We start from the raw sequence: 15,372 nt of genomic DNA on the forward strand, positions 1-15,372 counted from the left end.
CTGATTCCTGCACTCATGGACAGGGCAATTGCAGTTCAACCTGCAGGGCTATACTCGGGGTTGACCTCCCGAGCTGCCTACTTGCGACCCTTCTACTCGAGAGCGTCCGTGTCCATGGATCCTCGAACCAGCACCTTGCCGGTTGGGGCGGCTAGAGACGCTATGATTGTTTGCTCGAGCAACTTGGATCTAAGCGGCATCGAGTAGGGTCCTAACCTGATTAACCATATGGGTTAAAGGATTTGTCGGATCCAACGTCAGAAGGGATCTAAGGATCAGATAAGCTCTTATCATCTAGAGTGCTAAAAATGTCATTATCGAGGTTCGGCTGCGGTCGAGCCGGTGAAGCCTCGTGATGGTTGCCCTGATGGAGTTCGTCCCTCGATCTCGGGACCTCGTGATGGCTGCCTTGAGGGAGTTCGTCCCTCGATCTCGGGACTAGTGCTAGTGGAGGCGTGCCCACTAGAAGTCGTCGTTGAAGACCAGGAGGCGTTGGTCCTCCTGTGATTCGTAGATGATCGATGGTATTAGGAGTGTATAGAGCTCCGGCTGCAGATGTCCCCGATGGTATATCTCCAGCATTGCCGACGTTGGCGGCCGCTGGATCCTTGAGGATTTTCGTGTCGTTATGCACCACGACATTTGGATCTACCACCATCGGATCGACAGGTGGGACCCCGATTCCTCTAGCCATAAACACGAATCGATCTGTTCGACTGCTATAGTTGTCAACAGAGCCGTCGTCACCACTCGCGTCACTATTGATGTCCATGAACTGTAGAATATTTGGCTCCTTGGGATCCCATTCAAGGTGTTCCACCTCGTGGTACGCGTTCAATGGGTTAAACTCGAGAATACCGATGTTGATCAGTCCACCCTGATCGTTCCAACGAAAAACCATAGTTCCGAACGTGATCTCCAATCCGACCGGGGGCGATTTGAAAGCGATTGTTAGTGACTCAAAGCGATCGTAGAAGCCGACGTCAGAGAATCTGATGCTAATGTGCACTCAAGACATAGTCAATCCTGAAAAGCAGAAGACCCCTACCTGGCGCACTAACTGTCGAGGGATTTTCTTGACAATATATCTGTAAGAATAACGGGGTTGTCTTTGTGATTCAGGAATCAAACATGAGATGAGGCACACGCGATATATATAGGTTCGGCCCTCCAATTAAAGTAATACCCTATGTCCTATGTGATCGATGATGTATCTATATTCACTCGAATACAAGCAATCTGTCTAGATCTATTACACGGAGTAGATATAATTTAAACTAGACTACTAAGGAAGTCGCCGAGTATCTCCTGTGACCCTAATACTTGCCTAAGTTACATATGAGTTGTCCTCCTCTTGGAAAAGAAAGTCTTCCTCAGGGGTCTGAGTCCCTGCCTTATATAAAGAGATCTTATACCACCTCCTATCTCACCGTAGTCAATAAGAATCCTTCATCTTGTCCAAAAAAAAAGATCAAATAAATCCAACTGGGATGTTGTTTCCGAGTTGAGTAAACAATCAAGACATTTCTAGTATATACCTACTAAATCTCCGAGAGTATCAGATACCGCAGATTCGATTTTGTAATGTCCGAAGTTGTCAAACATGCACAGGGAATATCTTATCCGTATATAGTATACACTTTATACATATATACCTCATAGTTAAATATTCGACAAGTACAATAGCCGAAATTTCTTTAAAGCTGAGCCAAGAGCACCCTTGAAATTTATTTTTTTTCCTTTCTATATAGATTATATCATATCAGTGTGAAAAACAAAAGGATAAAGTTATTAGGCACAATTGATAAGTTTACAATGCTTAAAGAATGGCAACCCCTCCATGTATCGTGCCTGAACCATAAATTGGGCAGTGGAAAGAATCGTAGGTTAATTTGTCGAAGGTTGCAAGCACAAGCTATTCTGCAGCAGTTATAAAATTACAGCCGCCAAACGACTGCAATCCCTTCAAATTATGGTGGTTTGCCATTGTCTAGTTCGTCCATCTTTTGAATGTCTTCGCGAAATGTAATTTTCCTTACATAACCTGCATAACAAATAAAATTCCCACCCGACAGGCATGGGAAGAAGTCAGCATACAAAATTTCTCCTGGGAAAAAAAGAATAGTAATAGGAGTAAGCTGGTAGCTAAAAAGCGCAACACTTAGACATGACCTAAGCCCTCAAGCTCTACAGGGAGATTTATTTGTCTCCACTTTACTTTTCCATGGCATGAAAACATACAAAATGAGGTAGCATCAGCAGAATATCTTGGTGTCAATCTGTTCACAAGCCAAAGGGATCACAGTTATGTGTCAACCACGGACTTACCTGCCAGTCTAATACCAGTTTCATCAGGGGTTTTATCCATCAGGTAAGGTTGTAGTGCTAACAACTTTGCATTTTAGTATTCAATATATCATTTCCTTAGAGGCAACTCTAATTTGTGCTGTCCACTGTAAGATGCTACCTCTACCTTGCAACCACATGTCTAATTTGGAAGTTAAAAGAAACCCACTCAACTGGTCCTGCTATTAGAGAGTCGACTGATGCAAGCATATGGATCAACTACTGATATTTCAATCTAGTAATTCAAAATTTTATTTCAAGGTTTACACATGATGGATAATGAAGTGAGCAGTGGCTAGTCTACTGAGGCGCATAGGACATGACCAAAGGGTCAGCTAGGCTTCGGCTCTACAGTGCATGTGCCTGCAGGCCACCAACACCATGAAGTACATGGACCATGCTTGCGGTTCAGTGGTGGGAATCAAGGACGAACGAAGTGCGCCGTTGGGGTGGTTCAAATAGACAAGCACCTCTTCCGTGTATGCTTACACGTGAATTCATGGTGATGACAGGACTTGGGGATGGGAAACATGATACGAACATTTGGGAACAGTCCCCTTGGGAAGGCAAAGGCAAATTTGCCATGAATAGGGCAGTAATTGATCAATGTTATCAATTGCTCTGAAATCTAGGGAAGCCATTGATCCATGTTATCATTTGCTCTTAGAGTCGAAGGGTTATGGTTGACTTTCCACTAGGTTACACCTAAAAATTTGTTTGCTTAGGATACCAACCTTTTCAATTAGTATTGCCAGTAAAACAAACCGGACTATTTGAAACAGTCAAAGGTATACACGACATAATGAAATCAGATAGTCTAGAAATATAACTATTCTAGGTTAACAGGAGTCTGAGTTCTACCATTGTTAATCTGCAGAATGTCTACAGACTAGAGCAACACAACTTGTAGTTTATGCAATGCACTAGTATCTCATCTCACCCCAAAATCTGCTGCCCATTTACTGTATTCAGATCATTAACGTATGCTATCATCCTGCTGGCATTTATCATGCTTAATTCAGTTTCACATGTCTTTTTCGTACAAGAGCTGAGGGACTAGCCTATCTGTTATGTATAAATTATTAAATTAAGAATCATATGTTTTTCATGATCAAATTGTTTGGAGCACCGAAAAATCTATAAAGTTTGTTGTGATTTACTCCTATGACATTGATAGTTTGTCCTAATTCCTACAAATTTTTTTGCCATGTCAATTCTTTTTTTCTTTTCATTAGCATCCATTTCTACAACAGCAATCCGCATGCCCAAACCATGACCTAGGCTATCGACATCTTTTCAATATTATCAATTAAAAAAAAACTCAACCAATCTAGGAGGAACTAGGTGGTATTGTAAATAAGAAGAAATAGACACCTAAATTCGAGCTTAAGTGGACTCGAACTTGGGTGATAGCTGTGTAGACCACCCACCAACTGAGCTAAGCTCAGTTACCCAATATTATCAATATTAGTAATACCTTTTTTACTTTTTATATTCTCTTTGTTGGTGGCTCATGTTGGGTTTCATCTCTAGCCTACCCCAACTTGCTTAAGACTAAAAGGATTTGTTGTTGTTTCATCAGCATCCATGTTCCGTGGTATAATTATGTACAACAAAGATAGGAGGTTAGAAAAACACAGAGAACTGTCAATATAAATAGCCCTATCGCTCTGTGCTTGTATATACATATTAACCATAATGACATTATTTCAGACAATACCGCCAGAATTATATGCTTACACAACTCCAACAGTTAGGATTATAAGGATTTCATATTTGGCAAGAAACTCTAGAGTGATGCTTTTATACCAGATTATCACATATAACTAACATTACATGAGACAATGCATTGAATACTGTCAAATTTATTGCTGGGCTAATTTTCCCATATATACTCTTTCGGTCTATGCTGTTATGAATAGCACTTGTATTCATCATAGGGACTCTGGGCCCAAATATATACATGTACAGGTGGGGGCAAATATACAGGAAACCCCTTATACAATGGGGAAAATACAAATATACATATATATCTAACACCCCCCCCCCCCAAACTCAGGGTGGATCAAGAACACTGAGTTTGGAGAGATAAAACCTGTGCTGAGCTCTCGTCTGTGCCTTCGTGAAGAAATCTGCCAACTAAAGCTCCGAAGGCACATACCGAAGAGCAATCACATCATCTTGTACCTGTGCTCGTGTATAAGAAGCATCAACACCAATATGCTTAGTGAGCTCATGCTTCACCGGATCACGAGCAATACTGATAGCACCTGTACTGTCAGACAAAAGAGGAGTCGGTATAGTAACAGAAACACCAAAATCCTCAAGCAACCACCGTAGCCAAGTAATCTCTGCTGTCACAAGAGCCATAGCTCACAACTCAGCCTCTGCACTCGAACGAGAAACTGTTGTCTACTTCTTAGTCTTCCAAGCAATGAGGGAACCACCAAGAAAAACACAATAGGCAGAAAGAGAACGACGATCAGAGAAATCACTAGCCCAAGTGGCATCTGAATAGGCCTGAAGGTGTAAAGAGCTGGAGCGCGGAAAGAACAGACGACGAGAGATAGTCCCACGAAGATAACGCAGAACCCGAAGAAGATGACTATAGTGGAGCTGAGTGGGAGCTGAAACAAACTGACTGAGGATATGTACAGAGTACGAAATGTCAGGACGAGTAACACCAAGATATACAAGACTCCCTACAATGTGACGATAGCGTGTGGGATCAGAAAGAGGCTTACCATCGGTGGCACGAAGATGAACATTAAGCTCCATGGGAGTCTCAACAGTACGTTGGTCAGTGAGAGAAGCACGATCAAGAAGTTCCTGAATGTACTTTTCTTGGGACAGATAGAAACCCTCAGGCGTGGAAGAAACCTCAATTCCAAGGAAGTAATGAAGAGGACCTAGATCAGACATGAGAAACTGCTCACTGAGGCGTGCCTTCACAAATGCAATGTACTGAGAATCATCTCCAGTAATGATCATATCATCAACATAAAGAAGGAGAAGTGTCCGACCACGAGACGAAGTGTGGACAAAAAGCGCCAGATCATGAGCACTGGCAGAAAAACCAGCAGCACTAACGACAGAAGCAAAGCGCTGAAACCAAGCACGAGGAGCTTTCTTAAGCCCATAAAGAGAGCGACGAAGGCGACAAACCATACCCTCAGGGACGGAATACCCAGGCGGAGGCTGCATGTACACCTCCTCACGCAGCTCGCCATTAAGAAAGGCATTCTTAACATCAAGCTGAGAGATGGACCACACACGAACAGAGGCCACAGCAAGAAGAGTGCGAACAGTGGTCATGTGAGCCACAGGAGCAAAGGTCTCATCATAGTCACGACCATGCTCCTGCTGAAAACCACGCGCCACAAGGCGAGCCTTGTAACGCTCAAGAGAACCATCAGATCAGGTCTTAACCTTGTAAACCCACTTGCACGTGATAGGACGAACATGTGCAGGAAAGGAAACAAGATCCCACGTGCCAGTGCGCTCAAGAGCAGCAATCTCCTCTGCCATCGCATGCTGCCATTCCTGATGATGAAGAGCATCGCGGTAAGAGGTCGGCTCGGAAAGAACAGTGCCAGCAACAAACCGGTCTGGAGGTCGAATCAACCGACGATCACAAAGGGCATAGTGGGGAGACTCAGGAGGAAAATCCTCTACAGAAGATGACTTGCCAGAAGAAGACACATCAGACAAAGATGCATTGGAAGAAGGTGACACAGTAGAGGAAGGCATGGCAAAAGATGGATGTGCAACACATCGGTCACGTGTGTAGAACTGTGTCACAGGCAGCTTATGATCATAGATAGTACCAACTGGAGCCTGAGAAGAAGGCTCCAAAGACGACACCACAGAAGGATCAGAAGAAGAGGGCACCAAGCGTGAGGACTGAGCAGTGACAATAGGAGTATCAGGAAAAGTCAGGAAAGAAAGTGGCTCAACTACAGATGCATGAGAAGCATCTGAAGAAGGACGAGGATAGAAAGGACGAGACTCATCAAAGGTAACATCCCGAGAGATCCTAATCCGACGTCCAATAGGATCCCAACAACGATACCCCTTATGTTCAGCACTACATCCCAGAAAGACACACTCAACAGACTGAGCGGTCAGCTTGGTGCGCTCTCGGGGTGTAAGGAGCACATAGCACACACAACCAAAAAAGACAAAGGCTGGAGTAGTCAGGCGTCTTCCCACAAAGACGCTCATATGGAATCCCACCATGTAGAGCTGATGAAGGCTGGATGTTAGTCAAATAAGTGGCAGTAGAGACAGCATCAGCCCAAAAATGAGGTGGAACAGAAGAGGCAATCATAAGAGCACGAGCAGTCTCAAGAAGATGACGATACTTACGCTCAGCAACACCGTTCTGAGCATGAGCACCAGGACAAGAGAATTGGGTAAGAGTGCCCTGCTCCGAAAGAAACTGGTGAAGGGCTCCAGAAAGGTATTCCCCGGCAGAGTCAGCACGAAAAATCCTAATAGCAGTGTCAAACTGAGTACGAATCATGGTGGCAAAAGCCTTATAGATAGATAAAGCCTCACTATGATGTGTCATGAAATAAACCCATGTGTGACGAGAAAAATCATCTATAAAAAGTATATAATATCGATGGCCCCCTTTCGAAACGAAGGGAGCCGAACCCCATACATCAGAATGAACAAGATCAAAAGGACGCTTTGACACTGACTCACTAGAATGATAGGGAAGCTGAATCTGCTTACCTAGCCTACATTCCTGACACTGATCCAACGATACATCACCAGAGACGGATCCCAAAAGACCACGACGAACTAATGTAGACAGGCGCGAACGACAAAGATGGCCCAAACGATGATGCCACTGAGCAAAGGACGATGAAGACGAAACAGCAGAAGCAGAGCCAACGAGACTGGCAGAGGCAGCGGAAGGAAGACGAAGCCAGTCAAGCTCCCAAAGGCGCTGAGAATCACGTCGACGAGGGCCAGTACCAACCAGGAGACCCGTGATGCGTTCCTGAACACAACAAGAGTCAGAGTCGAGAATGACACGACAACCATGATCAGTGAGTTGGCCAGCTGAGATAAGCTGCATGGTTAGCTTGGGAACATAAGAAACAGCAGGAATATGAAAAGAGTCCGACAAAAGAGTGCCTCGTCCTACAACAGAAAGGGGTGATCCATCTGCGGTATGAACAGTGGTAGGAATAGATGGAGTACTAATGGAAAAAAGATTGGTACGATCATGAGTCATATGAAAAGATGCACCAGAATCAAGAATCCATGGAAAAGTACCTGGGGCGGAAGTGGAAAGTAGTCCCTCAGTGGAAGGCTAAGAAGCAGCAGCAGCAGGATGTGACGGTGCAGAGGCCGGAGTAACAGAACCAACAGCTCCAGGAGGTGCAGAGGTAGCAAGGCAACGAAGCAACATGAGAATCTCCTGTGTCTTAGAACTAGCAGAACCCCTCTGAGAACCTCCAGTACCAGGACTACGAGCACTACTCCCACCCTGTGAAGTACGACCACCACGAAGACCCTGAGCCTTCTTCTTCCTGTAACAATAATCTTCCACATGTCCATCCTTATCACAATACTTGCAATAAAGACCGCCACTCCCTCCAACCCTGGAAGAGGGCGCCACTGAAGAAGGCGTCGCGGGCGGAGGAGGCGAATGAACAGCCAAGGCAGAAGGAGACTGTAGCAGGCCTGCAGTACGAAGACGTGTCTCTTCATTACGAATAGCAGCAAGAGCATCCATCAGAGACACACAAGGCTGACGAGCAAGCAGCTGAGCACGAAGCGGCTCAAACTCAACACGAAGACGGGTCAAGAAGTCATATGTACGCCGTACCAACAAAGCGTTCTTCTGACCCCTGCAGGACTCACAAGTGGCAACTGACAACTGAGGACTAAGAGAATCAAGCTGACGCCATACAGCGGACATCTGTGCATAGAACTTCTCAACTGTGGCATCACCCTGCTGTAACAGCTGCTCCTAGCGTAAGGCATCAATATACAATGACTGACCAGATGGCTCATAAAGATCACGAAGAGAAGTCCACATCTGATGTGAAAAGTCAAAGTAAACAATGTCTGCAGCAAGACGCTCTTCCATACTGGCAACAAGAATAGAGGCAGCACGAGCATCCTCATCCAACCAAGTCCGGTATGCAACAAAATCTGTATCATAAGCTGACAGATTATCATCATAAGAGGCAAGCAGCTTCGCCTTGTCATCCTCTGAAACATTCTCAGGAATCACTGGCGAAATAGGGCATACAGGCTTGGCTGGACATGGCAGATCACCAGTAAGAAAATCCCAAAGACAAAGACCCTTCATGTGCCACGTCATCCGTGGCACCCAGTCGCGATAATTAGTGCCATTAAAAAGCACCAGACATCGCGGAACCTGGAGACCACCTGATGAAGGAGTTGAGGACATCCTGAAGCAAAAGACCTGCCGACGGCAAGAGCGCAAGTGTAAAGCGGCGGTGGACGGCAAGTGGGCAGAACAGAAGCGGCGGCGGCAGCACTTTTTTTTTTACTCTAACTCTTCCTTCTTCTGGTGCTCTCGGCTCTGTTGAACAGCGCTAAACATCGGCACCGCAAGAGAGAGGAGCAGAGGCACAGCGCCAGCAGGGGAGGGCGGTGGATTCCGGCGACTGGCGGCGGAGGGTGAGTCCCCGACGGCGGCGGATTCCGGCGACTGGCGGCGGAGGGCGAGTTCCCGACGGCGGAACCCGAAGCCCGACGGACCCCGACACAGTGGCGAGAGACTGGCGGCGGAGGGCGAGCCACCGTCGGCGGGGCTGAGGTCCTGCAGCGGCGCAAATCGGGCGGTGCGAAGAAGGCGGCGGCGGGACTGGAGAGGGCGTCGGCGCGCTTTCGGTGGCGGCGGGACGGAGCTAAGCGAGGTCGGCGGCAAGGGACTCCGTCGACGTCCAGCAACGACGCAAATCGGGCGGCGGCGGGACTGCGGAGTCCGGCGGTGGCGCAATTGCAGCGGCGGCGGGACGGACGCTGATGGCAAACGGCTGGAACGACGGCGATCCGAGCCGGCGGAACAGTAGCAGAACAGTAGGCACGCAAGTGCAACGTGCGGTGGAAAAAAAATCGGCTAGGGAGAGAGAGAACGAACCCTAACCCTAGTTTCTGGCTCTAATACCATGTTATGAATAGCACTTGTATTCATCATAGGGGCTCTGGGCCCAAATATATACATGTACAGGTGGGGGCAAATATGCAGGAAACCCCTTATACAATGGGGAAAATACAAATATACATATATATCTAACATATGCTTCCCAAATTAGTAGTCAATCCACAAAGCAAACAGCATCGCATGCGCAGTATGGCCACAATAGGAAATGTTGAGGCTCAGGCCACGAGGTTGTAAATTCCTAAACATACAGTCTAATTTATGACAAGTTAGGATTCTTCTCACAGAAGTAATGTCCATTGTTAGCAACTCAAGCTGCGGCAAATAACTTAGCCATAGGGTTCAAAGTTTTTTTCTTTGGGAACAATTGGGGTTCAAAGTTCAAACCATGCTAGTGTGGGACATTGTAACAGCATCACGCCTCCGCCAGTAGAAGCTCTAGCTCATGTCAAGGTCACGGGGTATTGATTGTCCAAACTAAAAGTTCGTCACAATTCACAACTGCATCCCATCTAGTTGCAAAGCCCAAAGTCCTAATTTCAAGTTCTAACCTCCTTGGAAAACGATGGTAGATCTACAGGCTAACAAGATGTGGTCATGTGGGTATATCTAGATTTTTTTGCTCGTAACAATAAGAACAATACTACTAGGTAAGGAAAGCAAGACCGGGAGATCTCACCAATGCCCGCGCATGGCACGCACTTGCAGATGGTTTCCTTCCCCTTCTTCCTGAAGTAGCTCACCAGTCCCGTCCCCTGGCAGCTCCGGCACTTGCCCGTCCACTCGTACGAAACAGTCTTGCAATCCTTCAATCCAAAGTCACGCGCAAACACACATACCAAAATCATCGCCAAATCCAACCACAACTCGCCAAAAAATCACGCTCCAATTGCGGCCGCACCCACCTCGATCTCCACGTCGCAGTTGAGGCGGCTGTCGAGCTCCTCCCGCGACATCGGCTTGGTCCCCGGAATGGTCATGGGGAGCGGTAATGGCTCCACGTCGTCGACCAGGTAGCTCTCCTTGTCCCCGGACCACCGCTCCCACCACCTCCTCCTTCTTCCCTCTTTCTTTCCATCGGCGCCCTCCTTGGCTTCGACGCGCACGCCAGGGTCACGCGCTGCGACGCGGCCGCCGGAGGTGGAGGGGTCTGTATCGGGCGTCCCGCGGGGGCGGAACCAGTCCGGCGACGAGGCGGCGCCGGTGGTGTTGGCGGCCGGGGGCGGGTGGGGGCACCGGTGGCGGCGGGTTGGCAGGTGGAAGGGGTTGGGGCGGGACGAGAGAAGCGGGGCGGGGTTTGCAGGAGTCATGGAGACGGCGGCGGGGTTTGCGTCTTGGAAACGGCGGTTATCGCCAGCGACGAGATGAGAGTGGTAGCAAGAAGCGACGGCGAAGTGGGCGATGTGGCGATGAGCGCGAGGGAGGAGATATCTTTGCGAGAGTACGAGGACGCGGGCTGGGCTGACGAATTGTGGGCCGTTAAAGTGTTCTAGGCTGGATTGCACGGCCTGCATCTAAAGGCTGTTGCGATATTTCAACTGCTTGAATTTTTTTTTTTCAGACGACATTTGTGAGCTGTTGGATGGGCTTATAGCTGTCTTTAACCTCCCGACACCCCTGTCTCATGATGCCGGCTCTGCTTCCCCACCTGACTTCGCCCGTCTCTAGCGACGCTCTTGCCGCTAGATCCGCCACCGCATCCGCTGTCACACTAACTTATCTCTGTCGAGCTGTCTCGACATCCCCATCATCTTGCTGCTCCACCCCTGCTTTCTCCATCAGATCAGCCTACCGTCGTCAATCTTTCTCTAAGCCTGCCTGCTGAAGCTAACCCCGTTGCCTAATCACACCTCCTAAATTTTAGGGGTGTGGCATCTAAAACATTTCTAAATTTATCCAACTAGTCATCTTGTTTTTTTCTCATCTCAAAAAGAAAATGTATTTTCCTTTGTCTATGTAACAAATTTACAGAAAGGTGAAAAATTGAATCAAGTCAAGTACAACGAAGATCATAGTGTAATATACAAGAGACTTCTGTTTCCAAAAAAAAAAAGGAAGAACAAAATATCTGAAGCATCGGAAAAGGGGGAAGAAAAGAAACCAGTCAGAATAGAATTTTCGTTATCTCGTAATAATCATCCGATGATCTGAACAATTTTGTCTCGCTAATGTTGATGTTAGCTTAGGTTATTCCCAGGTGTGTGCCTGTCAAAGCACGACAATATTCGTCAGTCATTCACTGAAGATGCTACAGAATCACAAGCGTAAGATACAGCCACTTACTGGAACCTAACGTCCGTTCTGTTCCTGATGCTGCTTGGGATAACGCCTTGTAAGTTATTATTCTGCACAGACCTGGGAAACAAGAAATTCAAGTAGTCAAAGATAGTGGATGCAGTAACACTGAAATAGGTTAAAATTGCAACTTCTGCACACACAAAACAAATACAAGACTATATAGGTGGATAGTGCAGCAACTACTTGTCCAACTGCGGACTTCTTATTGAAACCACTTACAGTTCCTGAAGTTTTGGAAGGTTTCCAAGCGATTCAGGAAGCGGGCCTGCCAGTCCATTGTCCTCCAGGTGCCTTCAGAGTTCAGTTCACAAATGCAGTCAGATTAGTAAAATAAAACAGCCAGCATCTTCAGCTTATCGAGCAATTAGTATTGGGCAGTGGGGTAATTGCTCATTGTTGTACTTACAAAAAGACCAGATGATGTAGGAGGCTCATATCCGGAATTAGTCCGGTCAGATTGTTCCCCGCAAGCCAGCTACAACAAATGTTTCTTCAGTTAAGCACTAATTTTTTCACTTGCCATGCACATCTACATCAGTTTGTTTCAAGAAGCTTACATGCTCGAGACTGCAGTCAGGTTGGCAATGTGGTCGGATACTGATCCTCCAACTCTGAAATTTGTGAGGTTGCTGCAGTGCATTGACCAATATCCATTGTTCAGAAATCAACAAGAGAACATTTGATATACTTGCTTGCACAGTATGATTTTCTGATTCATCTAGCTAGTACGGGTAACTTACAGCGCGATTATTCTTGCAAGCGGGTCTTCGTTGCAGGTGACACCAGTCCATGAGTTCCCCCGGGGCGAGCAAGGATCACCTCTCCAGTCTGCCGGCGGGTTCGTGAACCCTCCGGCAAGGGCCTCCATGCCGATCACTGCAGCAGCGAGATGGATGATTGCTCAGTTCTTGTGAACGAACAAACAGTGAATCAGCCATGACGATGGCAAGTGCACTGATCAGGGTACCATCTCTTGGATGTGTCCTCCCTCCGAGCGGAACAACCATCATGAGCTCAGCCGCGTTGATCACCGGTCCGACCGGGGAACCCGGCGCAGGCGTCAGCGTGATCCTTGTCTGCCCCGAGAGCGGCCACTCGGCGCCGTACACCATCGAGCCCGCCGTAGAGACGTTCAGGCCAGCGAAGAACAGCTCGCCGTTGACCGCGACGTCGAAGACTCTCCAGCTGAGGGCGCTAGCCGCTCTGTTGTCCTGGAAGTAGAGCGCCAGGTAGTAGCTCGCGGCGGGGAGCGACGTCGGCGGCCACTGGATGTCGAGGCTCTTGCCTCGGCTGGCCGTCAGGCCTCGCCGGAACACGACCTCAGGAGGCTTGTTCCAGAACGCTTCCGTCGCCACGCTCGCCTGGCCCTCCACCACCGGGATCCTCCCGTCGTTGTACGGCTCCCAGTACCGGTTGAAACGATCATCTGGATAGCTAGATCGCACATTTCACACGGCATGATCATCAAATGCATCTTTGCAGAGACATGAATGGATGGCGTCTGGTTCTTGCTTACCCGACGATTGAGCCGTTGTGGCCGAAGCTGTGGCGCGCGATGGTGCTCAGGGCGTAGGAGGTGAAGTTGGTGCCGCTGTACACGGAGTCCTCCAATGGCACCACCTCGAGCGCCGAGATGAAGGGGCTGGACGTGGTGGCGGCGTTCCTGGCGAGGCACACGCTGACCTCCCTGCCCGTGGTGACCACCGCGACCTCGTAGTACGTCGCGAGGCCCCTGACGTAGTTCCCCGCCGTGTCCACCTCGCTCCACCGCGTGCCCTCGATGATCTGGTCGAATACAGGCGGGGCCTTGCCGCCGTCGAACCCGCCGTAGTAATACGTTGTCCGGACCAGATACTTGGCATGCTTCTCCGCCGGGATCACGTAGCAGTACTTCCTGGCCGACATGTCCGGGAAGTACCGGAGCGACGAGAGCATCGGCATCATGTCCGGGGACCGGAGTTCGGTGACGTTGCCGACGTCGATGAACCGGCCGTCGGGAACCCATGTCACGTCCCCGACGACCTTCTCGGACTTGGCGCCGCAACTTATCTGGTACCCTGCTCGCGAACGAACGAGCACATCAATCAGGCACGTGATTTGCATAGCTAGCACGTCGTGCGGTGGCAAGAAAGAACAGGGGAGGAGAACTTCACCTGACAGGGCATCGGCGACGCGGAAGACGAGGACGAAGGCGAGGAAGGAGAAGGGGATCATCGTGGATAATCCTTCTCCTCCAATGCTCCACGCCGGGACAAAGACGCGGATTTGGACCGAGAGGAAGGAAGGAAGGAGGAGAGGGTGCAGTGCAACTGCAACTGCAATGAGGTGGAACGACTTGACAATTGTAGTTGCCGGCTTGCGACTTCTGTTTTGTTTTGCGCGGGCGGCAGCTTCTTCATAAGCCTTTTTTTTTTCGGTTTCTTTGTGTTTGAAATTCTGCAGGGGTTGGTGCCCCCGCATGTTTAGATGTGCAGGACCCATTCCAAGTCCCGGAGCTGCATTACAGTAGGACATGATTAACTATGTGTCCGCCGTTTGTAAAGATTGAGGGACTAAACTATGCTTTGGTTCCGAGCTTTAAATTTCACCGAAACTTTAGTGAAATTTCGCGAATTTTGAAAGGAAAGGCAATATCTAATTTTTTTTTTCACTGACGTGTGGGACTCACGTAGCAGAGAACAATACCGAAATTTCATGAATTTTGGTATTTTCACCGGTGAACGAAAAATTGTAAAATGAAATTGAAATCACTGGTGACGTTGGTTATGGGTATTGCTTGGATGTAAAGCATTTGGGCACGGACCAGGCCGTGCAGGCGCTCAGGCAAGCTGGCTGCCATGATTCGTTGCGTCTCGCGCTCTCCGTGGATTCCGTAGATGTTTTGTTCCTTGCTTGTGCCAATCCAGCTGAATCTCTGTAAAAAAATTCTTCTGCAGTGTATAGTTTCACTTGATTGCCGTTTGATTCTTTCGTGTTGGACGTGCTTGGGTCAACTGTGCACCTAACCTGAGGTGATCGTCTGACACCTTGGCCGTTATCGCTGTTCCATTCCACGCGGATAAGACTTTACATTAACTAATACGCAAGGGGTATAGAGTTGATTATTATTTTCTTTTCTAAGGGACGTCGAGTCGGTATGGCCATGATGGACCACAGCTGAACTAATCACATCCCATCATCGGTGCCACAACAACGGCGAGGTTGGCATAATCTCTTTTCTTAGTTAATTAATTTGAGCAATACCATCACAAAGGTGTCAAAGTTGTAAAAATGTCATCGCCTATCTACCTATTATATTAATAAGAAAATGTTAAAAAAAAGTCTCCATATTCACTCTCAAAACCTAAAATTACCATGTTAATCGAAAAAAAAGAAAGATTCAAACAGTTGATTATTATGATCTTTTGACGGTTTAGATTAAATCGGGTAGTCCATATGAAATATAATTAATAAATAGCTAAAATTTAAAATAAATAAATAAATTAGGATTTCTATTACCATACTATTTGGTAAGCAAAATATCTAAATAAAGAGTCTATGTTAAATAAAATTAATAAATAGTTGAAATCCATATA

General features: G+C 47.6%; 2 protein-coding genes across 2 annotated transcripts; both read right to left on the minus strand.

Annotated features, from left to right (window-relative positions):
- Positions 1–1,768: 1,768 nt before the first annotated feature.
- LOC133897746 (protein disulfide-isomerase SCO2-like) lies at positions 1,769–11,043 on the minus strand. Its single transcript, XM_062338563.1, has 3 exons — positions 10,405–11,043; positions 10,179–10,305; positions 1,769–2,044 (listed from the first exon to the last, which is right to left on the minus strand). Exons 1-3 carry the CDS (start codon positions 11,011–11,013, stop codon positions 1,971–1,973), a joined length of 810 nt encoding a protein of 269 aa, XP_062194547.1. The 5' UTR covers positions 11,014–11,043; the 3' UTR covers positions 1,769–1,970.
- Positions 11,044–11,475: 432 nt separating this feature from the next.
- Positions 11,476–14,166, minus strand: LOC133896582 (probable LRR receptor-like serine/threonine-protein kinase At1g67720). The gene is made up of 9 exons (XM_062337179.1): positions 13,951–14,166; positions 13,314–13,854; positions 12,765–13,231; positions 12,538–12,673; positions 12,355–12,426; positions 12,204–12,272; positions 12,017–12,088; positions 11,783–11,854; positions 11,476–11,704 (listed from the first exon to the last, which is right to left on the minus strand). Exons 1-9 carry the CDS (start codon positions 14,009–14,011, stop codon positions 11,677–11,679), a joined length of 1,518 nt encoding a protein of 505 aa, XP_062193163.1. The 5' UTR covers positions 14,012–14,166; the 3' UTR covers positions 11,476–11,676.
- Positions 14,167–15,372: the final 1,206 nt, after the last annotated feature.

This window comes from Phragmites australis, chromosome 17, assembly GCF_958298935.1.
Source record: "Phragmites australis chromosome 17, lpPhrAust1.1, whole genome shotgun sequence".
NCBI lineage: Eukaryota > Viridiplantae > Streptophyta > Magnoliopsida > Poales > Poaceae > Phragmites > Phragmites australis.

Coding starts and splice junctions, on each gene's coding strand:
- LOC133897746 (XM_062338563.1), bottom strand. CDS start 11,013: ATGCAGGCCGTGCAATCCAGCCTAGAACACTTTAACGGCCCACAATTC. Junction 10,306..10,404: donor ACTGCGACGTGGAGATCGAG/GTGGGTGCGGCC, acceptor TTTGGATTGAAG/GATTGCAAGACTGTTTCGTA. Junction 2,045..10,178: donor CGTGCCATGCGCGGGCATTG/GTGAGATCTCCC, acceptor TTTGTTATGCAG/GTTATGTAAGGAAAATTACA.
- LOC133896582 (XM_062337179.1), bottom strand. CDS start 14,011: ATGATCCCCTTCTCCTTCCTCGCCTTCGTCCTCGTCTTCCGCGTCGCC. Junction 12,273..12,354: donor CTGACTGCAGTCTCGAGCAT/GTAAGCTTCTTG, acceptor CATTTGTTGTAG/CTGGCTTGCGGGGAACAATC. Junction 11,705..11,782: donor AGAACGGACGTTAGGTTCCA/GTAAGTGGCTGT, acceptor GTGCTTTGACAG/GCACACACCTGGGAATAACC.